Here is a 20,507-nt window from a genome sequence, read left to right on the forward strand (position 1 = left end):
TTATCACTATTTGCATCAACCACTAACTTATCTTGAACGTTACTTCTGTAGAAGACTTGTTATGACTAGATTTCCAAGTTTCTTGCGCGCCCTCTATTAAAGACACATTGATTACGATAAAGAAAAGAAATGCGACTTAGTGAGTCATAAAATGCATATGGATAAGTGAAGGGAGGCGTACTTATCCAAGTTTTTCCTCCGTCGTTGGAAGAGAAGCAGGCCAAGTGACTGAAACAAAAATGCATGGCGCTCAGGGTGGTTCTCACTACATCTCTGGGCACCGCCATTGCAAGCAGCAGTTGTAAATTGTGGCGTGAACGCACTCTGTCTTTCCGTGGAAGTCACAGAAGTAGACGATGTTGTTGGTCGTGTCCACTGCAAAATGGCGCGTTTTCTTGGCTGAAAGAAAGAGATGGATTGCTGCTGTGAGTTTACTGACAGCTCGCGAAAAGAAAAGAGCTCTTTTGTTACGTTTGGAATGAAATGAACGAACACTGAACATCAAAAATAGTAGCACATAAGTACAAAACCTAAAGTCATGTGAGGCGGTTATCCAAGTAAATGTCTTCGTGTAATACTAAAAATAACATAATTCTGCTGCATATCATAAAATAATGAGAATAGAAGAGCCTCACTGCAAAATAAAAAGAAATTTCAGAGAGATACGCGCTCTGTTGTTGTTTTTGTGTGTGATGATGTTGCAATTTTCTGGAGGGCCAGCATCGGCCTATTGTTTAATACTGCCTACGGAAATAAAAAAAAAAGACAGAAGCGGGAATCCAGGGACACGTGCACATGATTAGACGTAGATGTATACGCACTTTTAACATGAGAGTACCAGGTATTGTCCTCTTCACAAGCAACTGAAAGAAAAGACAATATTTTTTTAGTGGCTTCTATAGTATACTGTCAAGAAATACATTGACCATCCGTAACGTGGCGAACTTGCAGTAATAAATGTGGAAATGCCACATTAACTTCACTGCATTACATGGACCGCGTGTTCTAATATGCACTCACCAGCGGCTCACAACATGTTTTGGCACGTCAGAATTGTCTGCTGCACCGATGAAGACTAAAGAGACGATAAGCTAAGGACCCGCAGAACGATCGATATAACAGTAAATTGTAGGTGTAACGTTAAGAGACAGGACGATGGCAGTGTGACATATGGAAAGCGTGCAGGCGTAGCTGATATTCCGGTTGAAGAGGGGGACTCGGGGCAGGTTATGTAATGCGTGGAACAGGTAACCGGCCGTGTATTGGAGTGACACAATGAGTGACACAATGAGTGACCGACGATCACGTGGTCTGATAAGACTAGAAAGCTTCGCAGGCCTATGATGGAGAGCGCTAACGCAGTACAGGGGAAAGTGTATAGCTGGGAGTTGACATCGTCCTGCAGTGGACATGAAATAGGCCGCTGATGCTGCTGATGATAATGACGACGATGGTGCACCATGTTGTAACACCGGCTTTTTCGATCGCTGTCAACACTGACCGGGATCAACTCTCTCGATTGCGGTTGCGTCCTTTGCGCAAGCTGAGAAAGGGGGCCCTCCCGTGTGACCAGGATATTACTCACAGGTCCTGCTACATTCGTCGTCTTTGTGGCTTTCGCGCAAACATTTCATAAGCTTTCCAGAAAGGCGTGCAACGAAAAAGGCACTTCGCTCACAGCGTGTGCCTTTTCACCAGTATCTCGGAAAGTGGGAGCATGAATGAATTAATTAATCAAGTATTTAATTAATTAATGCTTTGTCGCACAATTGCATCCACGCTAACAACATACGGCTCCTTTGTGCTCGTACGGAAGTATCGGTATAGAAAGGCACTTTTCTATTCCTTCCCAGACGAAATGCAAGCACAGTGACATTTGTAAGTTAGATTACGAAGTGGCCACCGTGCAATGCAGTGACACGTTAGCTAAGCGTAGCATGAGCTAGTTCTGTGAACACATCTATATAGGATAGTACCTCCGTGCTCCTGGTTCAACTCCTCGATATAGCATCCATACAGCTCCAGCTGCATGCCGACTAGGAGCTCGTCCTCCATCTGCGGGTCGGACGCCTCCTCAATGACGAAGCGGATTTGGCGCGCCTGGATTGTCTTCTCGAGCCGGTCGATGGCCACGCCGTTCTTGTGGTCCAGGGATCGAACCTGTGAGCCCGAAACAGCGCTTCGACATGAATACCTGCTTCAGCTATACGGCTACTTGTTTCATTGTGAAGGCCAAAAAGCGCACCTCGTTACTATATAGTACTAAAACACGAATAAAGTTCTAAAAGCACCCGTACATCATGGAAACAATTATAAGCATCATACCTCTCTAGTGTTCTAAACCGCATCCTTTCCAACAACAAGAATCGCTCTACTTGTTCGCAAGCATACAAATGTGTATACCTCAATGAAGGCGCTACCGACGTATATTCGGCGCACACATCTCACGCGCTGAGCAAGAAGCCCATGGGCTACGCACTAGCATGCGCATTACCTCGGTGTCACAGATTTTGCCCGACCTCACCGCGCGGTCATCGCGCAGTGTAGCACGAACGCGTCGGCACTTCGCGGCGTCACATGCATACCATGTGCATACGCCGAGGCGCGTTCCATGGGGTCAGCGCTTGACCAAGGCGTTCTTTGCTGCCGCACGCGGCGTCAATTCTTACGTCTCCGTGTTTGTGCCAGTCCTGGCCGTTGTCGCTGTAGAGCAGCCGGTACTTCGATACCCGGCGCGAGCCCGGCACGTACACCACCTCCACCTGGGACACCCTGGTGACACGCATAAAGTTCACCTGCAGGTAGTCGTGCTGCAGGCTCGCCTTCACGGCTGGGGACCACACTGCACATTCACGTGGGGCGACGAAAGGACACGGGTGTAGAGGGTCAAAGCGAGAGAGAGAGGGAGGGAGAGAGAGAGAGAGAGAGAGAGAGAGAGAGAGAGAGAGAGAGAGAGAGAGAGAGAGAGAGAGAGAGCTCTTAATTGAAAAACAGTCATCTCTACCGGCACGTGTACCGGATGCTGAGTAAATGAAAGTGCCAGTTATACATCATTGTTCCAGTTAAACCACGCTCATTCGCTCGAACTCGAATTCCACACAGGGATGAAATTTCGCGGTAGATGCAGTTTATTGTTACGTGTGGTCTGCAACGATGCCATAACAAACAAACAAACAAACAAACAAACAAACAAACAAACAAACAAACAAACAAACAGGGTGGTATTTGCGCTAGAGTACCAGTAGCGCCGCCTGTAATTGTTAGAGCGAAACCCAACGCTTGCATTGTTTTGCCGTTAAAGCGTGCTTTATCTTAAACATTGTGTTGTGATTCAGTTGCGCGGCAGGAAGATACCTTCCTGCACAACCAGCTTACTGAACCGCAAATATTTGTGCAGTTCGGAAAACGATGACAAAGCTGCACGGCGCGGAGAAACAACAGGCGGTGTGGACAAATACGACTTGAGCCAGCGTTACACGGGCTCTGCCTGTGGTCTGTAGAAACAACCGCTAGGATGATACGTACCACTGGATCCGCCCTTGCGCACTTCCCACGGCGCGTGCAAGGTGTCAGCTGCCGACGAGGCCGTTATCTGGCAGTTTTCGATTAGTCCACTCTGCAGTCCCAGCTCGAAGACGCACTCTGTGAAAGCAGTTAACAGCCACAAGAAAGTAAAGAAGAAACATTGCACGCACTTTTCAGGTGTTCAGGCGTGGTGCTCTGGACGGCATACACACGAATCATCACGGAGGTTGCACGACTGCCACTTTCTTCACGGAAGGAAGAACAACCATTGTATAACAGAATGACCACAATATTAAATATAAATGAAACATGCACCACAGGACAAGCGCATCGAAGCAAGGACGAGCGCACTTTATTGCCACATCACTTATAGGAAGACTACAGGTGAAGTTCCGCCGTCGCCGTCGCCGTGATGTTCAGTATACAAAGCGTTAGTGCGATAAGATCGTATCATGCGCCGCGGTTCCATATGTTGCAGCTGCGAGGGAAAGCGTGAGAGGGTGAGCCTAGAAGGATGGTGGCTTGATGCGCGTCGTCTTCCCACTCGCCAAGTGTTGTGCGCGAAAGGGGAGAGGGGGAGGCAGGTGAGCGGGCGGCTCCAATTCTAGCCCGGCTGTTGCTGCACGTGGCGCGGCTAAGCGCGGCCGCGAGTGCCCTATCTCGGAGGTAATCTGCGGCGGAGTACAAAGATTAGGCGAGCTGAGATGGCTCGTGCCTCCGTACGCGCTTTGTTCTCGCGCGCCTGGTGTCGTAGGGTCACGTAATCTCAAACTTCGGAGACGCGTTGACGCGTTCGCTCTCCATTAGAGCTCTTCATAACGCCAGCATCCTGACAGCAAGTGTCATCGAATGGGATCTATTCATGTTTGCCTGTGTGAGCGTGACACAATGCTTGTTAATTCAATGAAGTAAGCGAATGTTTACTGCAGGTTACACGGCCGCTAAAACTACTAAGTTTACTTCGTATAGTTACCTAATAATTTGCTATCGCAATCAATGTTTCGCCTTTCTGTCGAAGCTGCGACTTCTTTTTTTTTCTTTTTGAAGCTTCCTTCTAGTTACGTGAGTTACACGGTGCAAAGTGTACAAAATCAATAAATAGAGTCAGTAAGCCAGACCGTTGTTTGTTGAAAACAAGTAGCTCTGTTATATACGGGTGTCGAAGGGTCTGCTTTTTACATTTTACATGGGTCTGCTATGACATTTTACTTTACTGCTACTGTGCGACCTAAGGCTTTTGTTTTGCTTTAGGTTAGATTACTAGCTGTGTGAGCACCCGATCACGTTCCGCGTCTCCAGTCCTGACATCGTGGGCGTGTGTCGTGAGTCGAGGTCACATCAAGCGCTTGCCACGCGGTGCATACAGCATGGGGTGGGGCATACCCGTTTCTCGTTCTTCTCACAGTTATTAATCAAACTACGAGGTCAGCGATGTTTTGACAATGAAGCCTCCGTGCTCTCCTCCTGACCAGACCACCGCTGCCAGCAATATACCGTTGGTATCACCAGAACACGATCTATCACCCTCACAGCGTCAGTCGTTAAAAGCTCACCCACGATCGCTCGCGTCCTACACCCGTGCGCTGCCTGTCCGAGACCGGCAGCACGATCTCGCCGAGTGGAGGGAGGAGGGAAGGGCTGCGTCATATTCAAAGGATTTTAATTCAAAATTATTCCACAGAATAATTTTGGCAACATTGTAGGACTGGTAATTGTCGAATAGCTGCCTCAGCACACGACGCGTGCAGCTGCTGGTTAGCGGACGTGACGCAAGTATCAGAATGTTGCCTCTGAGATTTTTCAGCGCACCGCGGGCAGCAGTGGGCGGTTCCTAACCGCAGAGGTCGTGCCGAACCACCAGGCATTCTGAATCACTTCAGGCGAACGGTAATGGCGGCGTTTTTTTATTTTCAGTTTTGGTATTCAAAATGTCCAATTTTTTACGGGATTTTTCTGACTCATTCTCTCTTATTTCTAACGTAAATTTCTGCACGCAGGCTATATCTACACAATCCCAAACTAGGCATTTTACGCGGCCAGAAATTTTGTTGCAGTTGGCCTTTGATTACCAGATATGCAAGGAACTTTGGAAACGCGTACAAGCGCTTTTTGTCCACCCTTTGATATTTGGTTTCAGTTGCGTGAAACCCAATGCACAGAGTCGGCATGCACAGACCGTTGCTGTTGACGGTGAAAACCAAGTGGCTGGTGTTGGCACAGGGCAGCCCCTGCGCCTGCTTCTGCGATCCCCTGGAGGTCTGGTCGCACAGCACGCGGTACGGAATGGTGGCCAGAGTCTCGCCCTTGCCGTAGCCGCGCTTGTTCTCCGGGTCCACGGCCAGCGTCATGTTCAGCTCCACTTGGTCGGCGAACAGCAGCGTGGGCAGCTGCGCGTTTATGTGCCTCAGGGCATCGCGGTTGACGCCGCATCGCAACAAAGCCGATGTCTGCAAGTCGGCTTTTTCGTTAAACTTTACTGCTGCGCGCGGAAGCCACTTAGCGCGTGGTCACTATGTAAGGATGTTAAGGGGAAGCTTTAGCTCGGGCCCAACTCCGAGGGTGTCTATTAATATACATGTAATACACGGAAACGCTTTTCTGAGGTAACCCCTGATCAAATTTAATGAAATATGTTGCGTTAGAGAGAAAAACAAATTCTAGTGTCTGTTAAAGCGGAATTTCGATTTGGGGCTTGGAATTGTGAAAACTTGCCAAAGATTGGCAAGCTTGAAATGTAAGCACTGCGTTCACAGCTCTGCAACTCTGTACCGTAAGCGGATATCGCAGCTCGGTAAACTGCATCTGTTAGAATGTTCAAAGCAGACAAATTTGATATATCAATTTATATCTTACGTGAATTTGTTACAATGCTTACGAGAGTTCTTCAGAGTCCTACTCACGTGGTAGTGGTGTGCTTGAGAGCAATGTATTATACATAAACTTTGTTCGCTCTATATGTTCTATCAGATGCAATTCTCATAATTGTGATATCAAATTTCTTTGCTGAGTTATAGAGTTGTAAACTTGACAGTCGCGTTTTTCTCAATCTTGGAATTTTAACAACATTTAATAAAATATCGACGGCCTAAATAAGAAACCCGCTTCATACAGTCACTAGATATTAACGTTTTCTGCTAAATGAAATAAATATCAATGAATATGGTGCAGTGGTTGCCGAGAAGTAAATTTCTTCTTTTGCCATGTATTCAGATAGGACACCCCGAGCTAAAGCTTCCTTATAAGCTGGATTGTTAAAGGGACACTAAAGGCAAAGATTAAGTCAAGCTGAAGTGGATGCCTAGAGAATGCCTAAGGCGCCCTATATTATCGAGAACAAACTTTAGTAATCGAGAAATTGAGGTAAATGCAGTACACAATGTGTCCCTGGTTGTCAACCACCCGTATTAAAAAGATAATTGCCCTGTATATATTAGATCGAAAAAAATGTTACTTGTCTATTTTATTCGATTCTTAGAAAAAAAAACTTTTTGACGTAACCCAACGATGCGGGCGGCCGAAATTTAGGTTTCGTCCTTTCTTGACCCTGCGCCGCCAGCGCTTTAGCATTTAGGTAGTTTCGTTAACGCGCAGTGCTGCGCTGGTTTTGCTGGCTCGCGAAACTCACGCAAACTGCAAGTAGCAAAGAAAGAGGCCCATCACGACGAGTGTGGAAGATCTCGTTTATGATTCAGCGCGCGCTTTCTCTTTTAACGCGATAGCGTTAAGGAGCTCGTGTCGCAGAAAAGCCGGTGTCGTCGGCGTCGGGTGTCGGCGTCGGCGGCGTTGACCGTGAGCGATAAATCACGGCAGGCGCTTCATAAATAAAAAGCAACTTCCAAGATTGGCCCGGTGGGAATCGAACCCAGGTCTCCGGAGTGTGAGACGGAGACGCTACCACTCAGCCACGAGTTCGATGCTTCCAAGCGGTGCAAACGCGCCTCTAGTGAATGCGGTGTTGCCTTCGAAACGAGCCGTGGAAAGTTATACTGCGGTGTATATCGGTAATTATGAACATGTAACGTACAGAAGTCACAATTACACGAGTTGCGAAGTGCGTTTCCGCTGCATTTTTTCGTTCGCGCTGTCGGCTCTATCTTGGCTCAGTTTCTGGCCATGCTTTTGCGCTTTGAGCAAGAAACCGTAGCGCCGGCTGTCGGGCGTCATTTTACTCACCGATTGCAGTAAAGGGCGATGATGGCGTATGCAACGTCACGACTAAAACCGCTCCATCAGCTTACATTTTTTTTTCTAAACAGCGGCAGCAGTATGAAGGGACTTTAGTCACGACAGGCCGCTCGGGGGCAGGCGACTTGAATTACGCTCTCTAGAGGTATGCGGACCCTACAGACGCAATTTTCTCTTAAACTAAGGATTTTCTTCGCACAACACAAGCGCTGCCGGGTTTCTGGAATGCTATTTATACAGTCAACGTTCACTTAGCATTCGCGCCTTTAGTGTCCATCTACCCTGCACTTCCTTATGTTTCACTCACTCACTCACTCACTCACTCACTCACTCACTCACTCACTCACTCACTCACTCACTCACTCACTCACTCACTCACTCACTCACTCACTCACTCACTCACTCACTCACTCACTCACTCACTCACTCACTCACTCACTCACTCACTCACTCACTCACTCACTCACATTGAAGTTGAAGCGCTAGCTCGTCGTGACGTTATACGATTTTGACAGCGTCTGATCGCAACTAACAGGCTATCGAAAGACAGGGACTACATTGCATACCAAAAGAACCAAAGAGTCGAGTTAGCGAGCTGTGCGAACACTTTGAGGAATATTCCCAGGGAGCGAGGCACTCAACCTTCAGTTGAAGCGTTGAACAGTCACATGCGCCAGGGAAAATCTTTGCGTTTGCTTTCTTATTTGCCCGGAAGATTTAATTTCGTGTTTTGCTTATTTTCAATATACAAGAAGACGGAATGATGGTGGAAGAAAAAAAGTTCGACAGCATGTTAAACTCCTGTAACATGTGAAGGCGAAAGCCTGCTGAACACGTGGTAGTACATTAAGTCATTCGAATAAGGGGGTCAGACTTCTTGCAAGACATAACGAGCCGCAGTGTGAAATAAACGTATGGCGCTGTAGATCGACCTCCTCAGCGACACATGCGAGCCCCTAATGGACTACCTGAAGGTTCTTTCGTTCTTTCTTTCATTCTCTCTATCTTTATTCCTTTGTTTTTGCCTTCGTTTTTTTCTTTCGTTTCTTCACTCATATTCAGCCATTGCATATTTGCTTGCTTACGCGGGTATGAGCCATTCCTGATGATAATATTGTTTGCATCACTGCTTTTTTGTATCATTGGGCTTTTTTCGGATACGAGCCATTGGAAACGAGCCACCTAAGGCCTTCGTCTTAATATAGCACGCTATCGGTCGATCCGGGCCTACCAGCGGCTTCTGTGTTCTTCAAAATTTATCCTATTTTTATTTACCGCGAATTTCAGGATACACATAATTAGAGCAGCAACCAGCCCGCTTTCTAGTACAGTTTACTATCTTGAGCTCATTATTTTATGCCTTCATTTTATCTTTTTTGACAGAAGGAACGCACTCAACTAAAAGATAACACGAGCCCTAAATAAACGGCACCCACCTCGATGTCGACGCCGGTGCTAGTGTTCCTGACGACGGGTTGGTAGTGGCTGACCGACACCACCTCGACCAGCGACTCGAAGGTGATGAAGAACGGCAGGAACAGGCGGAATACGAGCTTGCTCGGCTCAGAGGTCGAGTCGTCCGAGTGACGAATGTAGGCCGCAATAGAGACCCGGTCCCTGCGCCGGGGAAGAGGTTGCAGACTTCGTTTGGCGTTGGTCCGGCGATACGGGAAGTATAACTGACGCAGAAGTCGAGTGAACCCGCAGTTATCATTAGCGCTATTTCAGAGCGTCGTAATAAGCGGTGACAGTAGGTTGAGCCCGTTCGTTTACACATGCCCACGGCATCCGCCGCGGTGGCTACGGCGTTTCGCTGCCGAGAACGAGGTCGCGGGTTCGATTTCCAGCCGCGTCACGACCATTTCAATGAGGACGAAACACAGAACCGCTGTGCATACCACGCTTTGGGTGGACATCAAAGAACCACAGGTGGTTAAAATTAATCCCAAGCCCGTCGCTCATAGTCTACTGCGAAGATTCGGGACTTCAAACCCTGCGCTTTAATTTTTTGAACATTATAACACGAAAGGACGCCAAAGTCCTCATCGTAGAAGCGTGCAGTGAGTCTATATATAAATTCGCTCGGGTTGCCACCCGGCACAACTTTAGGATACTCGGCTAGAAGTACTTCTGTTCGGTCATAGGCCAGAAATTTCGACGCGGGTCACTCGAGTTTTCGCCAAAGCCGTCGGCTGTTCGCCGCAAGCGACACGGGGGAAGCCGCGCTCACTCCCTCTCGTAGACGCGGCTGTCGTCGACCAGCACCCGGGCGTCGACCAGCGCGCTCTCCTTTCCTGTGCGCACGATGCGCAGCATGTGGGTGGCCGTGGCGCGCCAGTGGAGCGCGCTGACCTGCAGCGTCACCGGGTGACGGCTGCCGTCGTCGGCCACCGGGTGGTCGGTCATCTCGGCCAGCACCTCCACCACCAGGTCGTCGTCGCCCTGTTGCAGTTTGTCCCGCACGTGGCTGTAGCCTGGGACGCCAAACGGAGGACGGGCACGTCGCGGTGAGAAAGGAGCGTGAATGATGCGAGTCTCACATAGCGGGAACAAGTTTTCCGTATACTAGAAGTCGCTCACGACGTGATGCAAAAAGGACAGCTCCTACATTCTATATCATCATGGTTCATAGCCTGCTCTACTCTAACCCCCAAAGCTGTGATGTAACGAACTAAAGTGGTGTCACTAATTATCAACGTTACGAGCGTAAAATGTATTCCGTCTTTGTTGACCGTGCCCGCATCAGGACTAAGACTGACTGTATAGCTTATCTGGAAGAAATAGAAGTCTAGCATGATCTTTGCCGGCGGTACTGAAAACCCACGCCATCTCATCCTCGGCGCTTGGCACTTTGTATCGGTTTCGTACCCTACATGTGCGAAACCGGAGTAACCGGAGTGTAAGCACGCGTCAATGAAAGGTGGCGATGCCGCCTGATCTCATTTAAAGTGAACAGCTGCTTCACTCCGTTCACGCACCGAGCTTCTCTCGAAGCCAATCACAGCGCTGGATGAAGTTACCTATGGGCAATTATTTCAGCAGACGAGACTTTTATGAAACCACACGACCAAGTCCAGGTCGTATGGAAAGATAAGCAGTTGGATAATCACGTATAACGCAACGATATAACCTTGTAGGAACTAGCACGGTGTTACTCTTTCCTTTAAGGAACGCCTCTGCCGCAAGTTCCGTAATGGAGGAAAAGATCAGAGCGATCGAAATGAGCGCAGCGGTGGCAACCGACCTGGGTTGGCATAGAATCCCAGCGACGCGGACGCCTTGTCGGTCTGCACGCTGGCAAAAGACGACGTGAGCGTGAAGTTCAGAGGTCGGCTTCGCCAGCAAGGAATGTTGCGGCCCACGGCCTCCACGCGCAGCCCGTGTAGATTCACGATGCCACTCTTTTCGTGCACGGCGCCTCGGGCCTCGACCTGCGCATGCGCTCGATTTTATTCGCGCTTCTGATCCGCGCGGCACTCACTGTTCGCTACACAATAATGCAGCCTCATACGTGCAGCTCGGCCATGGTTCCCCTTGCCAGGGTGATGTTGAAGGGGATCCAGAGCCGCTGTCGAACTCGGATGTCTGTAGGACCCGGGTTAGAAGACTTGACCTGGGGATCGCCCTGTAACGTCGCCTGACCGTGTAAGTACGCACACAACACAACACCGCGTTATCCATGCAGCGTACGCGGTGGGTACTAACTATCTGTTATGTATGGCGTATAGCTATCGAAGCCGCTGAGTCTGCTCATTTAGGCACCTGTAGTGGACCGTTCCCAAGCACGTACCGTTCCCAATGTCTGGTCCGGCACATCTACGATGCGCAGTCGGGTAGTCGCGGTCTTGCGACTCGATTGTCCAGAGACAGCGGTGGCAGTCATGCTGACCTCCATTCCTGGTAGCAGGCTCGAGTTCCGTTTAAGCAGTAGCGGCACCGTGAACTTCAACTGTGGGCAGAATTGTGAAGTGGTCATGCGGTCTGGCACCGTTGCACTAGGGCATTGACGCATATGCGTAGAAAATAGAAAATAGAAAAATGTGTAGGAGGGTAGACTATGAGTTACAATTCTGGTCATTATTTTTAGTGCCAACAAGTGAAACCCTTTCTGCGTAATCATGAAAGTTCTGGGCAAATAAATTGTACGAATATTATATAATTGCCGTAATTTACCACACTGCGATACACCGCATTTGTGTTACTGTGAATCGGCATTTTCTGACGAACAGCAAGGAGTGTTCTTACCATGTTCTCTTCCTCAGTCTTCCGTTCGATGTACGAGTTGCAGATAAGGTGCAAGTCGTAGTGCCCAAATATTCTTTTTCTGTTGGACAAAGTGAGAAAAAAAATTGCAGGTTATAAAGAAGATTTGGGATGCCATATCTTTGCTAGAGAATGCGGCCAGTTTAACTAGATTACTTATGGCTAAAATAAGTGTTGATAATTAACAAATATAACTGCTGAGCACATTGACACCCTTAGCCTTAGTGTTATTTCCAATGGTCAGAAAAGCAATCCACTGTGTTACAGGCACATGTTGCTCCTCGATCAAGTGCCTGTCATGTATGCAAGGCACACTGTCGTAGTCTGCGCCAGGCTCTAGTTAACGGTTGTAACAAAGCTACATTTCCCAGTAGCAGAGTACCACAACTAATGAGTCTGCAAGGCGAGTGCCTCTACAGGGGCAATTTCAGTTGTGCGAAAGCTTAGCGTTGTCGAAGAGGGCTAGCAGGTTAGTTGGGCTAAGATGTGTCGTTAACGGTGCTTCTGTACGGCCGACATTGCACTATATATCGCAGATGGGGAAGCGACGACGTTTGCCAGAAGAAACACTCGACTCTGAGCTCTTCGCGACAATTCTTCAGGCGCAACAACTCACGCTGCGTTGACCGGCAGCTTGCTCCACTGGCTGGGCTTGACGCACGGGTAGTTCATGCCCAGGTGCGAGACCCCCTCGTGGCACAGCTCGAAATCGTCCATGGTGGCGGCACCTTCGTCCAGCGTCAGGTCGAAGTTGAGCGTAGACGCGGTGAACGGCTCGAGCTCGAGGAACAGGGTCACCAGGAGCATCGCCCCAGGCGCGAGGCTGTGCAAGGTGGGCTCGTGGGGGCTGACCATCATCTGCCGAGGGGGCTTGGCGAGCTGTGAGGGCAGACAGCGATGGGTCATCACTGATTCCTAGTCCCATGAGCTGTTCGATAAGGCCGACAGCTGGAGCTATAACTGGTCTAGGGTCACCGTAACTGGAAAACTATGGAGAAGACGCCCGCAAAGAACTGCAAGGATTGAACGTACGCTCCTTGCGGTTCTGCATCTACTTGTTGTGGAGTCGCACCGTCTTCCAGTAACCGTGAAGAATGCACTGCGCTGCTATACGGTCTATACTTAGCGGACTTAAAAACGTGCTTTTGACAGAGACTTGTGGCTCCGATCGCTCATGGGCAGCTATAAGCGAAGCATCATTTTCCCGTTAACTATCAGTGCAACTGTCGTAGCGGAATCAGTTCAGATATGTACACTGAAATGTGCGGAAGTGTACGGCAGTTTCTTCCCCTTCCATTTAGATTTCGGCTCAGGAAACGTACAGACACTCTCAGCGACCTCCCCGCTTGGCACCCCACTCAACCCTATACCTACTATATCATTGATCGGCTCTCCAAGTATGACAACATTCATCAGGCTGTTTACACTCTGGCGTTATTGATAACACGTGCGATTCCTACTCCCGGCCGCCACTGACGCATCATTGAGTCTGCTGAGTGGGACGGGCGCGCACACCGCACTCACCGTTTCGTCGTGCTGCGGCGTCCGCGCAGCGGCGCCGCTCGCCACGGGCACGGTGAGGCTCTCCTCGAAGTTGCCCTTGGAGCCGTACGAGATGCGGCACTTGAGCGCCTTGTTCTTGGTGGCCGTCTCCTTGACGCGGATCATGACTGAGAAAACCACCGTGTTCGGGTCCAGGTCCTTCACCGTTCGCATGGGGTACGTGCCTGAGCGAGAGCGACAGCCCGTCAACCGCGGCAGCGATGAATGTGTTAACAAGCGATGACAGCGCGGGGTTAAAGGGACTCTAAAGGACTGTTCAAGAATGTGGTTACACATTTCCCGAGGTCAGCCATCGCCTCTTGGTTGTCCTTGGTAATATATTCACGAATGTCTAACTCCAGCGTTACTGTTACAAGATATAACATTCCCGGCGTAATTTTATCTCTATTTTTCTCTCTCTATTTAGGTGGGATAGGTGATGGTCTTCTCGCTATCACGTCGATTGTTGTCATAAATGGCGAGCGTCCAAACCCTGGCCAATGACGGAACGCTCTTAACATAAGCGAAGTTTCGTCAATACCATATCCGAAAGGTATTACAGAGAATATCTCCTAACGACCGGCTGTCCTACTTTAGCACCAAATTATGTGCGTTGGGATCAATCCATTTCAATTGACACTAAAGAAAAAGTACTATACGCAGTCACTCAACTTCATCCCATACCAGTATCGTTCGCATAAAAAAAAATTCAGTGCTAAATTTTGAGCCCAATGTTTCAGCGAAGGTCTCAAACAAGGACGCAGTATTCGACCACTGTGCAGTCGCACTTTTAACATGCACTTTTTCGTTGTTCACGAAGTAAATTAAGGAGCCGATGATGCTGAACTCGTGTGGCCTCGAAGGAGCCAGAAAGTATTTTGCTCACCGACGTTGGCGAGAGCTTGCAGGGCGATGGAGGCCCTCTTGTTGCCGTCGTTGGGGTCGTCGTGGAGCGCGTACGTGGCCGGCGTGTCGGGGTCCAGGCAGGGCATGGTGTCGCCCACGGACTTTATTTTGAGCACGCAGACGCTCACGTCGGTACTGGCCGTGCTCACTTCGACCAGGTACAGGCCCATGCTGCGTGGCGGCGCTTTGAGCACCAGCTCGAACTCGGCCACCATGCCGGGAACGATGGGCGACGTCCACAGCGGCCGTGTGTACGCGAAGATCGGGTTGTTCTGCGCCAGAACGTGCGACGGGGCATCAGGCGTCAGAAAAGGGTCCGTTTCGTGAAGTAGAAAGGAGCAGCCAGCCACCGGAGTGTAAGAATGGCGCGTCTCATCGAAATATTTGTACCTGAATAGTAAACGACGCTACACAACTGTCACCGTCTTTCGCTTCATTTTATTCGTTTGCCTCTGCCGCGTGGTCCCCGTGTACGTTGCGAACAGATCTCAAAGGTCCAGGTTAGCGAAAATAAGTGAATGTTTCGGAGAGTGATACTTTTGGAGAAATAGAACAAATAATCACACTGTAAGTGGGGTGTGGTAAGAGGCTAAGATAGCGGACGGCAATTGCTGCATTATTATTAAGAACAAATGATAATATAATTAATTCTATTTCTTTAACACTGTCTTCATCGCTTGCATATGTCATCCTGCGTTCGTAAACCATGCATCGCAGTGAAGTAGTGATTCAAAACAGACGTGAGTGTCATCGTGCTTATGTCTTTAGGCGTTTACTCTAGACTTGGGACAAATTGCGCGTTCAACTTGCTGAATCTCTACGCCATTTTTACCAACCCCTTCTTCAACCCAGCAGTCATTCAGTGACATACAGGGGAGAAGTTCACGAGAAGAACAATGGCTAATAAGCTCGCGGTACCGCAGTACACCGTAATGTCTTCCACAGAGCTTTTCAGTCTTTCTAATCAAACCAGGCCTGCTAGATGGGCTAGCCGGGAAGTATTCTCGAATGTAGGATAGGAAGGTGCATCAAAGCGCACCCGCAGCAAGTCCTTGGAGGGCCCCCTTGTGGCGGCAAACTTCTTCTCCTCGGTGAAGACGCTCTTGCCGCCAATGGACACGGTGGTGACGATGCCGTACGGCGCCCCGTTGGCGAACTCGGCGTCGTCCTGTATGGTGGCCACGAAGTTGATGATCATCTTGCTCTCGGTCAGGTTGCTCAGGCTCTTGGGAATGTGCGACACCGTGCCCAGGGACACCTGCCCCGAGTCTGTGTCGCTACGGGCTGGGTTGCTGCGATTGACGGAGATGAACCAGAAGATTCTGCGCTTAATTTCCTTCGCGTAATTTGTTAATTCGTTCACTCGCTCTCTTGCACTCATTCGCTATTTTTTTACTCACACTTACCTACTACATCATCTACCAACCTTACTTAGCTGCTCACTCGTTCGTTCGTTGTCAGTCGCTCTCGCACACATTCACTTGCCTCTTTCGCTTAATTGCCGGCTTACTAACTTGCAAGCTTACTTTGCATCTTTTAAAGAATCAGCGCAAATCAAGGCAACGGAGGCAGAAAGATGACCATGCATATCCTCTCTTTAGCACGCACGCACTACAAATGCAATGCGGGACGCTTTCTCACAGCTTGGGGTAGCTGACACCCTCCATGTTGATGGTGTCGCGTACTGCCTGCAGACAGGGCATGGCTCGGCCCACGAAGGACAGCCTGGCGCGGCACACGTGCAGACCGGGCAAGCTCGGGTTGTTCTGGCCCGCCACGTCGACCGTGATGTTGGCGTGTGTCGAGCCCGCTGGCATCGAGACGACCACGTCCAGCGCCACCGCGCCGCTCACGTACAGCTCCCGCCATCCGACCGCGTCCAAGATCTTCACGTCCGGGTTGTACATGTAGCGCTGAAAGGAGAGTCGACGGCACTCACGACATTGTGCCACTTGCAGACCGCAAATATGGTTATTGAGCGTCACCCGAGCTAGTATTTACGAGTCTTCTAAGGCGTTTTTTGAGTAAAGGGCGCTGCCAATACGTGGATTTTATGAAAGGCTGTTTTCTTAAGTTCCTTCTAACTTTAACAAGCACTGTTCATGACCAATTCGGTGGCAGTGCACAGGTGGATAAAAAAACAAGCTTAGAGTGTACGCTACGAATCACGCGGCTTCTGCGCGCCCTACCTTAGGTTCGAGGGTGAGCGCCTCGAAAGGGACGAGCAGCCCGTCGTCTCCCTTGCCGACCTTCATCTTGATGGGGAACAGGTTTCCCTCCTTGAGGTTCACGTCCATCGTGTAGTCGACGTACACGAACACCTCCAGCACCAGAGTGTTCTCCCGGGCAGAACTCACCGTACGCTGCACATAGCGGAACGAGAAATCCGTGCTCGTCTCAGAGTATACGAATCAGTGACACGCCAAGGGTTGACTGGCTTGTACAGTATGGACTCTTATTGTAGAAATGCAAGGCGGTGTTCACAAAGTGCTTGCAGATACTAGAATCGGTGTACGAGAAAACAAAAGAGAGAGAGACAGAAGACATTTATATCATTGGGGGCTATGACAGGGGAGAGGGCTGTGACGGTAACAACTTCCTCATTCATGTTTCAGAGCCCCTATCATGTGCATGCGGTTTTTACGACGCTATGTAGAGCTTTAACAGCAGAGGATGAAAAGAAAAAGAATTAAACATATCGGTCTAAGTTGGTAGAGCTTAGGAGTTGGAAGTGTTTCGGTGTAGTTGTGGTTCAAAGCGACACGTACGGGGGTAGTGCGGTAGTAATGGCCGCTCCGAAGAGGCTTGCAGGCTCCAGTAAAACGATTTTTGTTGAATATTTTAGTGGGTTTCATGCCACTTTCACGTAACTTCAACAAAGCTCTGCGCCGTATATTGTTTACTTCTTCGATCTTCGTTTCAATTTACACGTCATATACAAAAAATATTTACCAGCTGGTTTGATGGGTATCTAGCGTTCGGCTTTATTTTTACCGGGACCGTGTAGTGTAGTGCTTCCTTCGTGAGGCACGAGAACCCTATTACGAGTAGCACAACGATCGACTGCAGCTGACCTGGTGGGAGACGAACACACGGCCAAGGTCCACCACGTAGTGATCGTTCTCGAGCGTAGCCTCGGCCGAGCTGGTGTTGACCCAGGGCAAGTTGAAGCCGCTTTCCTCGAGGTCGAAACGCGCCGAGCACAGCTGCATCGGGCTTTCGGGATCGACCTCGGCCATCACGCGGATCGCCGTGAAACCGCCGGAAGTGACGTTCAGGTGGAGCGTAAACTTGAGCAGGCTGCCTAGCGTTGTCTTTGTCAGCTCTGTTATCGGAAGGACGTCCTCGATGTTGTTTGTCTGCGTAGCGCACATGGAGGCACACTATACAGCTCATATTTGGTATAAGGTCTGGAGAATATTTTGGTATAAGCACCTGTCGACATAACGCGTCACACATCAGTCACCTTTCCACAAGGAAATCGAAGTTATAGTGGCCAGATATTACTCAGGTGTTTCCTTTAAGAATGAACCACACTGCATGTAATGAGTTATCTTTAGTAAATCAGACCAATAAGCAAGCGTCGACGTAGTTCTTAGACGTAGTTGTAGCACTAGAACGTGCTTAGAACTACGTCTGAGCACGTCTAGTGGCGAATTCTAAGCCGGATAATGCGACAGAACAATAGTGCGGAGCCTCGAGGCATAAAGTCTCGCACTGCAGCCCCGAGGCTGCGTCAATGTTTGTCGTTTTCCCTTGGCGCTTTCTCGTCCTTTCGTCATTTGTAACGCTCGTCAGTGCCACATGGCGAGGGTTGCAATCGGATGTAGCTTGCTCAACAGCAGCAATGCTCGCTCACTAAACAGTGACGACGACGCATATTTCTTTCCTCCGACGTCGTGCACAAGCGTATCGGACCACAGCCGCTATCGTAATCGCAGCTGCAACAACACACTTACTGACGCAACGGAAGCAACGAACGATTGCGAAGAATTCAGGCGCAGCAAGAAGGAGAAGGAAACTTTGCGACAACAACGGAAACGCTGCAACCGTGGCGAGTGTCTGTGCAGCCTGCTTTGCAGAGCGCGATACCAACCGGCTCGTCGAGGTTGATGTCCGTGAGGTTGACGTAGATGGGCTCCTTGTACATGACCTTGTTGGCCACGGTGATCTCGAGCATGGCCGTCTTGGTCTCGCCCACGTACTCCGGCTTGTTCAGGGCGAACAGAGCGAACGTGAAGCTGATCTTGTTCTCGTCGATTCGGGCCTTCTGGTAGATCGAGCCTGCAAAAGAACACGCGGGCAAAGGCTCACCCGTTCGTAGAGGCAGTTCAAAAGGTCGCACATCAAGTGCGATTCTGCTATAGGCGCGTCGCTAATGGCCCTCGACGACGTTGTCGACGCCGGTTTTCTATAGAACACGGAATTTGTACGGCACCATGCTCCACTGTATCTTGCCTCAAGAGCAGAGGGCGGGGGGGAGGGGGGTACGTTCGAGAAAGCGGCACCAGAAGGGCATAGATCGCGTTATAGCTTGTTAATGATTATGAATACATTGGAAAACGGCGCACAGAATACTAAGGACAAGCAAAGGAGACAGGGACGACCACAAGAGTCTTGTGATCGTCCCTGCCTCCTTTTCTTGTCCTTAGTATTCTGTGGCGCCGTTTGTCATCTTGTAATCGTCCCTGCCTCCCTTTATTGTTCCTCGCGTTCTGTGGCACCGTTTGCCGCTATAGTGAACCAACTAGCCCAACAATACGCCCTCATTAGTAATATATATTTTTTTCGTGTTCTTGGTTTGTCTACGTTAATTTTTGAAATTTTCTTTAAACAGTTACTATATTTACAGAAGAGCTTGCTGTTTCACATTTCAATGCCAGAGTTGGCCTTCTGACTGCTTTTGCTCGTTGCTAACAAACACACGTCAAGTTTATGTGGACGGCAAGAGTATAAGTTGGTAAATTTTACGTAGTTTGGAAAGAATATACAATATTGCATGATTATGACGCAGCGGACGGTGGTAGAGTAGCCAGCCGCGAGCTGCAAGTAGGCGCGTGAAGAACCGCCCCTTTGTCACGTATATTTATGCATGGCTAACGGAAGGCGTCGTGAGGTAGATCTTGCAATATGTTTGAGCTTTGCACGTGAGAGAAAATCCAATTAATATACCAGTGCTTGTGATGAGGCCCATGTCGATTTTGGCAGCGCTGTAGGTCTCCTTCGTCGCCGATGGCGTGAGCTCCGTCTTGTAGTGGTTGATATCGTTGGGAACGGCCCGGTAGTTTTCGCTGAAACCTGAAGAACAATAACGCACCTTGAAGATTGCGCGTGTGAAAATACCGACACCTCACATTCGCTCAGATTCAGCAGAAGCGCGCCTTCTATATCCTCTAGCGAAAAATAAAACCACACGGTAACGGAACACGCACGACTACGCACGATAAATGTTTTTAATTCATTAATATATGATCGATGTAGTAGGCGAAACTTACTGCTTGCTCCATAGTAATTGCAGAGAGAAAGTACACACTCAACAGATATTTCCACAACATTTCGCTTGTGTACTCACACACGCACAGATGTACAACTCTTTCACAGGTTCACGTAACAGCAACATCATCTGTAGGAGCTAACGCACAGGCGAGTGGTCGTGGACGCGTTGCAACGTCTTAAATGTAGAAAAAGAGCTGTGCTCGAGAGAAACATAAAGGAAGCGAAGATGATAACAATAGATGTAAAAGTAGGAGGAATAAGAAATGGCCAGTATAAATACCGGCTACATACACTGTGTTGGGTTAGGGAAATAAATAGAATGGGAACGGTATGGAATGAGAACAGTTGCTGTATAACAGGACTCTTACAGTGTATGCATCCGACTCCCGTTAATTCGACTCTTGCCTGCACGCAAAATGTGGTCGAATGATCCAAAAGGTCGAATTTAGAAACGGCGGCCAAATGCAAATGAAAAAGTAATAATTATAATAAATAATAATTGCCCGAAGCTGTTTGTGATGTCTTTCTGCTTTTGCTCTTGAAGCGCGACTCAACCTGCACGCGGCAACAAGCGCCCACATGTTTAGACG

The 20,507-nt window shown here is 49.2% G+C and overlaps 1 protein-coding gene across 4 annotated transcripts in view; it reads right to left on the bottom strand.

Annotated features, from left to right (window-relative positions):
* Nucleotides 1-20,507, bottom strand: part of LOC135906210 (uncharacterized) — a 59,210-nt gene that overhangs the window by 3,639 nt on the left and 35,064 nt on the right. For all 4 annotated transcript variants that reach the window (XM_065437475.2, XM_065437474.2, XM_070539160.1 and 1 more), the window contains 22 exons: nucleotides 19,594-19,719; nucleotides 18,518-18,705; nucleotides 17,496-17,780; nucleotides 16,611-16,784; nucleotides 16,063-16,334; nucleotides 15,461-15,713; nucleotides 14,402-14,693; nucleotides 13,498-13,700; nucleotides 12,590-12,852; nucleotides 11,956-12,034; nucleotides 11,501-11,659; nucleotides 11,222-11,335; nucleotides 10,955-11,141; nucleotides 9,941-10,184; nucleotides 9,147-9,327; nucleotides 5,702-5,912; nucleotides 3,526-3,642; nucleotides 2,670-2,842; nucleotides 1,977-2,160; nucleotides 822-863; nucleotides 324-399; nucleotides 182-228 (listed from right to left, as the gene is read on the bottom strand). In XM_065437475.2, the coding sequence (XP_065293547.1) occupies nucleotides 182-228; nucleotides 324-399; nucleotides 822-863; nucleotides 1,977-2,160; nucleotides 2,670-2,842; nucleotides 3,526-3,642; nucleotides 5,702-5,912; nucleotides 9,147-9,327; nucleotides 9,941-10,184; nucleotides 10,955-11,141; nucleotides 11,222-11,335; nucleotides 11,501-11,659; nucleotides 11,956-12,034; nucleotides 12,590-12,852; nucleotides 13,498-13,700; nucleotides 14,402-14,693; nucleotides 15,461-15,713; nucleotides 16,063-16,334; nucleotides 16,611-16,784; nucleotides 17,496-17,780; nucleotides 18,518-18,705; nucleotides 19,594-19,719 (3,870 nt within the window). The remainder of the gene's footprint in view (nucleotides 1-181; nucleotides 229-323; nucleotides 400-821; nucleotides 864-1,976; nucleotides 2,161-2,669; nucleotides 2,843-3,525; nucleotides 3,643-5,701; nucleotides 5,913-9,146; nucleotides 9,328-9,940; nucleotides 10,185-10,954; nucleotides 11,142-11,221; nucleotides 11,336-11,500; nucleotides 11,660-11,955; nucleotides 12,035-12,589; nucleotides 12,853-13,497; nucleotides 13,701-14,401; nucleotides 14,694-15,460; nucleotides 15,714-16,062; nucleotides 16,335-16,610; nucleotides 16,785-17,495; nucleotides 17,781-18,517; nucleotides 18,706-19,593; nucleotides 19,720-20,507) is intronic.

Source organism: Dermacentor albipictus, chromosome 5 (genome assembly GCF_038994185.2).
Source record: "Dermacentor albipictus isolate Rhodes 1998 colony chromosome 5, USDA_Dalb.pri_finalv2, whole genome shotgun sequence".
Classification (NCBI taxonomy): domain Eukaryota; kingdom Metazoa; phylum Arthropoda; class Arachnida; order Ixodida; family Ixodidae; genus Dermacentor; species Dermacentor albipictus.